The sequence below is a fragment of the Dendropsophus ebraccatus genome, chromosome 3, assembly GCF_027789765.1.
Source record: "Dendropsophus ebraccatus isolate aDenEbr1 chromosome 3, aDenEbr1.pat, whole genome shotgun sequence".
Classification (NCBI taxonomy): Eukaryota; Metazoa; Chordata; class Amphibia; order Anura; family Hylidae; genus Dendropsophus; species Dendropsophus ebraccatus.
In genome coordinates this window covers 88,728,635-88,738,106 of record NC_091456.1, presented here as the reverse complement: position 1 = coordinate 88,738,106, position 9,472 = coordinate 88,728,635, and the positions used below count along the sequence as shown (strand labels likewise).

General features: G+C 44.1%; 1 protein-coding gene across 1 annotated transcript in view; it reads left to right on the top strand.

Moving 5' to 3' along the window:
* The first annotated feature begins 878 nt into the window (after positions 1 to 878).
* The window catches only part of ZCCHC7 (zinc finger CCHC-type containing 7), a 160,368-nt gene continuing 151,774 nt past the window's right edge, over positions 879 to 9,472 (top strand). The window contains exons 1-2 of the mRNA XM_069962192.1: positions 879 to 967; positions 5,315 to 5,985. Coding sequence (XP_069818293.1) covers positions 5,328 to 5,985 — 658 coding nt within the window. The 5' untranslated portion in view covers positions 879 to 967; positions 5,315 to 5,327. The remainder of the gene's footprint in view (positions 968 to 5,314; positions 5,986 to 9,472) is intronic.

Here is a 9,472-nt window from a genome sequence, read left to right as displayed (position 1 = left end):
GAATATCCAAACCATGACCGCCTCTCAAAGCATGTCCGCTCTTTTATAATTTTCATACCACCACAAGTGTCTCTTAATACAGAACAGCTGCCCATACATGTCCTCTCAGTGTATCCATACCATGGCTGTCTCCTCATACAGAACAGCTGCCCATACATGTCCTCTCAGAATATCCATACCATGGCTGTCTCCTCATACAGAACAGCTCCCTATACATGTCCTCTCAGTGTATCCATACAATGGCTGTCTCTTCATACAGAACAGCTCCCCATACATGTCCTCTCAGTGTATCCATACAATGGCTGTCTCTTCATACAGAACAGCTCCCTATACATGTCCTCTCAGTGTATCCATACCATGGCTGTCTCCTCATACAGAACAGCTGCCCATACATGTCCTCTCAGTGTATCCATACCATGGCTGTCTCCTCATACAGAACAGCTCCCCATACATGTCCTCTCAGTGTATCCATACCATGGCTGTCTCTTCATACAGAACAGCTGCCTATACATGTCCTCACATTCAAAATATCCATACCATGGCTGTCTCTTAATGCAGAACAGCTGCCCATACATGTCCTCATAGAATATCCATACCATGGCTGTCTCCTCATACAGAACAGCTCCCTATACATGTCCTCTCAGTGTATCCATACCATGGCTGTCTCCTCATACAGAACAGCTCCCTATACATGTCCTCTCAGTGTATCCATACCATGGCTGTCTCCTCATACAGAACATATCCCTATACATGTCCTCTCATTCAGAGACACTAGCCCCTCCTCCTTTCTGTCGGTCACATGACCACACTGTACACTTCAATGCGGAACTGTGGTTCCACGTTGTTTTTAGGGGGAGTTTTTAGATGTGACACCGGTTCCCACGTGCAGCAGGATGTATTTTGGTTTTCTTCCGTAACTTCCTGTCAGCCCCCATGTGCAGCCTGCTCTTAGGACATCATCTGTCAGGTAAGAGTTATAAAGTAGCTGGGTGGCTGTATGGGGCCGTGGGCTTCATACTGGACAGTGAGCTGCAGCTGTAATGAGTCTTGTGAAAGCCCAGCTCCCAGCATGTCTCAGCAGCCACGTGTTGCACTGTGTTAGCCCAGTGATTCTAGGCAGTGCTGGCTGCTGTGTGGTTGTCATGATGTCCCTTTCATTTCATTGTTTGTTAGGAGGTGTCAGTGTTTGGTAGGTGGCCCACTGTTTTACACTCTTCACTTATTTCATGCTTTCTTATTGCTTTCCTGATTGTACTTTCCTCCCACTCCAGCCTCCAAGCAGGAAGGTTAAAAAGAGAGAAACAGAACATAAAATCCCTCTGAGATATACTTACCTAAGCTCTGTGCCTTGTCATTGCTCCACAGCAGCACTGTGTGTTCTGCCTGTCATTTAGGATTGTGATATAGTTCCAACAGGCAACCATCAAGGAGCGTTCACAAGCTTTTCTCCATAGGGATCACATTAGTTTTAGATTAATAATTTTAATAATTTATGCTTATTTTAATTTTTATCAAAGACTATTAAAAAGAATCTGTTTTATTATGTGAGTCAATTAATTTTACATTAGTATGCTGTTTTTTATTATAATAACTGAACCGATGGTGACGTCACTAAGGTCCCCAGTGATGGCAAATCCATTCCTGGTCATTTATCTATTTTCCTTATAAAGGTATGTAATTTAATGTGTCATGTCAAGCCCGATGAAGGGGTCGGTATACCCTGGAAATGTGTTGCTGCATCACAACAAAGAAGGATTTCAATACAAGAGAATCTGGCAGTGCCGATTTCCTAAGTGGAAGTCCTGATGCTGGGCTTTTCATAAAGGGTTTTGCCGCCAATTCATAGTTCACTGTCTCTCAACACAAAAAAACTAGATTTTAATGTGTATGAAAAGTTGAGTAGAGTAGATTGGAAACTGTATGCAATATGATTAGTACCATGGTATCCTGGTAAAAATATTCAGAACTTTTATTGCAGACCTATTAGCGAAAGTGACATGCAAGGCAGTCCACAACCTTTCCCCACCATATCTCTGACCTGATCTTCCAGTAAGATCCTTCATTTAGTCTCAGGTAAAGTGCCTGCATTCCCTATAGCAGGGGTACTCAACAACTTTTAGAGAAGGTCCACTTACCGGGGTCTTTTGTCAGGTGAAGGTCCGAGCTGAACATCAGTAGGAAATGCATTTTGTTAACTTTTCACAAACGTTGTTGAACTATTTCCATACACTTGCTTATTAGCGGGAAAACTGGCATTTTTTTTCTCTTTCACCAGCACTTTGAAATTAGGTACAAAGGGGGTGACTGTCCCAGTAGTGTATAGCCCCCCTGTTGCTCCCCCAGTAGTATATAGACCCCTGTGGGCTCTCCTCCTGTAGTATATAGCCCCCCTGTGTGCTCTCCCCCAGTATTATATAGCCCCACTGTGCGCTCTCCCCCAGTAGTATATAGCCCCCAGTGCACTCTCTCCAGTAGTATAAAGCCCCGCTGTGCACTCTCCCCCAGTAGTATATGGCCCCTCTGTGTTCTCTCCTCCTGTAGTATATAGCCCCCCTGTGTGCTCTCCTCCTGTAGTATATAGCCCCCCTCTGTGCTCTTCTCGTGTAGTATATAGCCCCCCTGTGCGCTCTCCTCCTGTAGTATATAGCCCCCCAGTGCGCTCTCCTCCTGTAGTATATAGCCCCCCAGTGCGCTCTCCCCTTGTAGTATATAGCCCCCTGTACTCTCTCCCCTTGTAGCATATAGCCCCCCTGTGTGCTCTCCCCCTCAAGTATATAGCCCACTGTGTACTCTCCCCCTCCCATATAGCCCCCCTGTGCGCTCCCCTTCCCATACAGCATGTAACATAAAAAAAAAACACTTATACTCACCTAGGTCCGGCGTCTCCTCTTCTCTTCCCTCTTGTGGCCGCACTGCAGCGGTCACAAGAGGCTGCTCTCCCCTTGTCCTGGTGTCGGAGCAGTGACGTCACTCGAGCGCCAACACCAGAAGGGGAGTACGGCCACAAGAGAGACTGACAGGGAGGAAGCGGATGTCTCTCTCTCTGTCAGTGCTGCTGCTGCACGGTAACTATGAGCGCTCATAGCAGGGTTCCGGACAGCTGGCCTCCACGGTCTGGGTTCGGACCGCAGTTCGCCAGTTGAGGACCCCTGCCCTATAGGATACCCCATATACTTCTGTTCACTGTTTGTTGGCATTCTGCCCTATAAGTGCTCTACTCTTTTTGTTTGCAGTACTCTGCATAGTGTATATATACAATAGTGTATCCCTAGGGTCAGGACATCACTGTGGCTTATTATCATTGGGTTACCAGCCATCACTTTGATTTAGCAGTCACCCCCATGCATGAATACAACCATAAACATTTACAGATTTGTCTTGTTTGCATTAAGAGGTTGTTGTTTTTTTTTTTGTATATCTCTTGCCGCCCTGAAGATTCTCTGTTAACCCCTAGACGACATAGGATGTATCGGTACGCCTTGGTTACCTGTCCCCAGACAACTCTGGGCGTACTGGTACGTCCTGTGTTATAAAGCGCGCTTCATAGCAGGTGAGGGCCGGCTGCAGCCCCTGTCACTTACCGATCGGGATCACTGCAGTGTGACTGTGGGGGGTCACAATGGTTTTACCGGACTTTCGAAGGTCTCTTACCTTCCTCCGTGCGGTCCGATTGGCGCTCTGTTGCTTGAGTCTGCCACAGGCAGGCTCAATCAGCAGAGCGCCTATTACACTGATCAATGCTATGCCTATGGCATAGCATTGTACAGGGTATGCAATCTGATGATTGCATGAAAAAGTCCCCCAGGATGACTTAAAATGTGTATAAATGTTTGTTTTTTTTTAAACCCAAAGCCCCTCCCCCAGTTAAAGTTAAAATCCCCCCCCCCCTTCCCATTATATAAATAAAACATATCAAAATAAACATATTATATACCGTAGCGTGCATAATTGTCTGATCTATTAAAATATAACAATCGTCATCGCGAACGGCGTAAACGAAAAGAGTGGAAAAAAGCACCAGGATTACTGTTTTTTTTTTTTTTGTTTGTTACATTATAAAAAAAAAATTTATAAAGTGATCAAAACGTTGGATCTACACAAATATGGTATTAATAAAAACTAGAGATCATGGCGCAAAAAAATGACACCCCATACAGCCGCGTAGGTGAAAAACTTAAACCATTACAATAGGCCCATTTTATTAATAATTAATTGCAAAAAAAAAAAAGATTTCATAAATAAATATATAATATTAGAAAATCTGTGTAAACCTGCATATTGTTGTGTTCGGGCTGACCTATAGAATAATGGTATCATGTCGCTTTTACCATATAGTGCAATACGTAGACACAGGGGCCCCCCAAAAGTTACCATATTGCATTCTATTTTTATGAATACACCAATTTATATCTTCATAAATAATATTTTTGGGGTTTCATCATACATATTATGGTAGCAGTGTCGGACTGGGGTACCTGGGGCCCACCAGAGGAAATGATCCTTGGGGCCCACCAATATAGAACCAGTGAGATACGACATGCTGACCCAGTCCTTTCCTGGATTCATCTGTATCTGTGACAAATCCCTTGTGAACAACATTTTCAGTTGAACTAAAACTCCCAGAACACCCTCCATTTATACAGCTCTCAGGGTATGCTGAGAGTTGTAGTTTCTGAGTGGGCAACCATTTAATAAATCACTGTGTGCAGAGGCTCCTGGTGGCTGCAATCTGGGGGTCACAACCATTGGCCCTGAAGGTTCAGCAATTCATCCGTCTACAGCGGCAGTTATCAGAGAATTGTCTCTTTAGAGTTAGTTCACACTACCACGCTGCGAGTTTGCAGCTAAATCCACTGCAGATCCTGGTAGTGTGAAGGTCTATGGGGTTACATATCCGCAGCCGAATTTTCATTCCACTGCGGATATGTAACCCAGCCCCTTTAACCCCCTGCTGCCCACAGCCCCTGGCCTGGAGCATACATTACCTGCTTGGCGCCGTGGCTTTGTGTGAGGCTCCCGTCGGTTCCCCATCAGCCAATCAGTGCTTTCTCTTCTTATGTTCTTATAAGTATACTTATACCAATTGTGATTTGGAATATTTTCTAAACTGTATCCATGACGCTAATTGAACAATGTGTATGCATTATTTAGGAAGGCAGGGGCAGTAATAAAGTGTCCCCTTTTCTATGCAGTGGCAGTCATAAGTCACCTGGTGGTCCATAGATATTTTATTTATTTTCTTTATGACAAAGCCAGTATGACTGCTGGTGCACCTTATAATTTGCTTACATTTGTATTGTTGAATTTACTACAGAACCACCTTTACTATGTTTAATGATGAGGATGACCTGGCTGCTTATGAAGATGAACTGTACCGAGAAGAGTCTTCCAGTGATGAAAGCATTGACAGCGAAGTGGAAGCCTATCTTTATAGCCAAGTGCACTATTCCCAAAATCTCAGTGAGGACAACATTGATGATGTAGATGATCAGAAGAAAGAGGATGGTGTTGCAGAAGAGGTGGAGACATCTAAGACCAACTCCTGTAAGAAGTCTGTGATAGTGATATCTGACAGTGATGATGTAAGGGCTTCAGAATCTTCTACAATGGTCATTCTTTCTGACAGTTATGAAGAAGACAGTGTATACAGTTCCAAGATTAAAGGTAAAGTACTGTTATCAGTACAACGACCAGAGAACCAGTCAACTCCTAAAGCCTCACCTGGTGGAAAAAAGCTGTCTAAACTTCAAGGCACAAAGTCTCCAAGTTCTGGAAAAAGTTATAAAGATGGGATTGTCCAGGAAGTAGTTGTAATCAGGGGAAGTTCAGATGAAGAAAATGTGGAGGTCAATGAAGAAGAGTTTCTAACTTCTGATAGTGACCAAAGTGATGTGGAAAATTGGATGTTGTTGGGAAGAGCAAGAGAGGACGGAGACACCAGCATTCAACTGAATCTTAAAGGCCACAGATGTGCTCCCAGTGAAGGTTGGTGAACTTCCTTTAGTACATTTGACATTTTTTATTATTGTCAAGGTAGCTATTCATATAGAAATAATTATTATAAATGAAACATGTCGCCATAAAAAAGTCCCGACCCACCTTACTCCTAACTACAAAAATGCATAGATAATAGATTTCAGACCTCTTGACTACTTGTTACTTTAAAGGGGTAGTGCGGTGGTAAAGAATTATTGACAGAATAACGCACATTACAAAGTTATACAACTTTGTAATGTATGTTATGTCTGTGAATGGCCCCCTTCCCCGTGTCCCACCACCCCCACCCGTGTACCCGGAAGTGTGGTGCGCTATACATACCTGTCCAGTGCCGACTCGTCTCCGATCTTCAGTCTGCGATGTCGTCTTCGGACGGCCGGGCTTGAATCCCTCCGAGCGTCCTGAGTGCCGGCCGCCCTCTGCCGCGTCATCAGCTGCTCAGCCGCGATTGGCTGAGCAAAACTGTGCTCAGCCAATCGCGGCTGAGCATCTGATGACTCTGAAGAGGGCGGCCGACACTCAGGACGCTCGGAGGGATTCGGCCCGGCATCACAGACTGAAGATCGGAGACGAGTCGGCACGTGACAGGTATGTATAGCGCACCACACTTCCGGGTACACGGGTGGGGGTGGTGGGACACAGGGAAGGGGGCCATTCACAGACATAACATACATTACAAAGTTGTATAACTTTGTAATGTGTGTTATTCTGTCAATAATTCTTTACCGCCGCACTACCCCTTTAATTCCCCCACAAGAAGACATGAAATCACCAGCACGCTGTATAGTAATAAAGCATCCAGGAATGTAGGGCATTAAATCATTAAATCGTTCAAATTAAAACTTTAATCGATCCGTGTAATTGCAGGCACCAATTGAAAAATTGTTTGTGTCGTTGATTTAGATCTGATCCTTGAATCACCATTAAAGGAGTACTCTAGCGGCGGGGGGGGGGGGGCTTTTTTCCGATTTGGCCGGGGAGAAGGTGGCTGAGGGCAGCGACATCCACTCACCTCCCCGGTTCCAGCAGCGGGTCTCGTATCGTGGCGCTCCGGTCCCCGCTGCCCGGCCGCTTCCTGGTCTCTGTCGCGGGCTCGAGACGTGATGTTTCAAGTCCGCTTAGCCAGTCAGTGACCGAGGCGCGTGCCTGTGAGCTCTGCCCCCTCCCCTCTTTTACAGCAGTAGGGGACAGAGAAGAGGGGGCTGGCATTGAGACATCAGCTTATGTGATCATAATGATCCCATAAGCTGATGTCCTAAAACGACCTAGGCATTAGGACTGGGCATTGGGAATGGGCAGTACTTATCAGCTACTGTATGTCTTGCAAGAAGTATAGTATTCTTTCCAGTCTCACATGGGTCTCTCTGCTGCCACCTCTGTCCATGACAAGAACCGTCGATTGCAGTAGGTGTTTTCTATGGTGATTTGCTATTGCTCTCAACAGTTTCTGTCACAGACAGAGGTGGCAGCAGAGAGCATTGTGTCAGACTGAAAAGAATACACCACTTTCTGCAGGACATACAGCAGCTTATAAGTACTGGAAGTACTCAAGATATTTGAATATTTAGACATTTTAAACATTTTTTTTTCTTTCAAAATCTGCAGAAAAACAACTTTGTAAAATTCACATGGAATACGTATTGGCAGATCTGCTAAAAACTTGAACCAAATATGAACCTTATATGTGCATGTCCTTGTGTGGACAGACCTTTCTAAAAATATACAGAACCTGAGAAAAAAATGGACATATGCATTGCCCCATGTAAATCAATAGGTTATTTCCTATCTGTAATTACAGGTCCATAATTCTGCATAACCTTTTGATAAAAATATATGGTTGTATGAAGAAGACCTTCGTTTTGCCTAATGATCAAATTGTTCTTAGGCTAGGTTCACAGTAACATAAAAGCTAGATACGACAATAAATCTAAATGAAAATAAGACAATGTGTGAACATATGAAAAGAATTGCCATAGTTTGTAAAAGCAGGAGGTAAATAATGTGTGTTCCTCAGTTATGTTATTATTTATAGTGTGCGCACATTATTATATTGAAAATATTGCCGTATTTTAACTTTTGTTTTTCAATGATTGTGAAAAGTATTTTTTTGTGCAAGTAAAGAGTTGTGCTGTGTGAGGCATGCTGTGTGACCTTTGCAGAGGTCTATCTACACGGAAAGTGAGACTGAGCTTCTATTGTAGTTGAGACCGTTACATAATAATAAATATTATTTGGTCACTTAGAAAAATACACAATAGTTTCTTCATGTTACATATAGATTAATATATTTATCTAGGCAACCTTTTTACTCCACTTTGTCAATTAATGCGATAGTACCACATTACTGGCTAGATCAAGTGTTACATACCTCCTGTTTGCGATATTTTCCCCTGATTTGCGATATGCAGATCAGGTCAGTTGTGCACAGGAGGTAGGACTGAGAACAACAGTTTAAATATATCTCCTACCCCTATGGCGCGCTCCTCCTGGTCTCCTCAGTCATGTCTTCAGTATCCTCTCTGGCCAGGCCTGTCAGTGCGGCCGCATCTCAGAGCGCCACCATAGGCGTCATCGGAACAGGGTATGAGTCCTATAGCACAGGCTCATACCCCACTCTCTGCACTGGAATATGACTGCCCGCCGCCCATAACATTCATACATGAGATTGCCGCCACACTGACAGCCGAGGCTGGGGAGGATTCTGTAGGTGTACTAAGGAGACCAGGAGGCGCCCTTCATTGGGGAAGGAGGAGGAGATATCTTTAAACTGGTCTTTCCAGGCTTACCGCCTGTGCACAACTGAACTGATTTGCATATTGCAGATCAGGTGAAAATAACGCTAACGGGACAACGGATTAGAAAAAGGACCGTGGCAGCTGATTCAGCGAGGCGGCGCTGATCAGGCAGTATGTAACACTTCATCTAGCCAGTAAGGTGGTACACTTCTTTTAAATTGTACTTTTAAAGGGGTTATCCAGCGCTACAAAAACATGGACACTTTCCCCTACTGTTGTCTCCAGTTTGGGTGGGGTTTTGAAACTCAGTTTCTTTGAATTAAATGGAGCTTAATTGCAAACCACAGCTGAAATGAAGACAACAGTAGGGGGAAAAGTGGCCATGTTTTTGTAGCACTGGATAACCCCTTTAAACCTTTTTCCATCGCCCCACTTCAAAAACATTTCTTGATTCAGCTCCCACCTCTCACTTAAGACAACTGCGCAGACTCTCACTCAACTTTGAAATTTTTAAAGGCAACATGAAAATCCCTAAACCAACAATGACCTTACTGCCACCACAAAAAAACCCATAAAAGCAGCGTCTACTCTTTCAATCCCTTGTAGATTGTTAGCCATGGTCCTTTTCCACTCTCTTCTAGTCCCACTGGTCCCTAAAATAAATAATAATAAAGGGTTCTTTCCATCTGGACACTTATGGCATATACATATATCCATTAGTGTCCTGCACTTGTCACAAG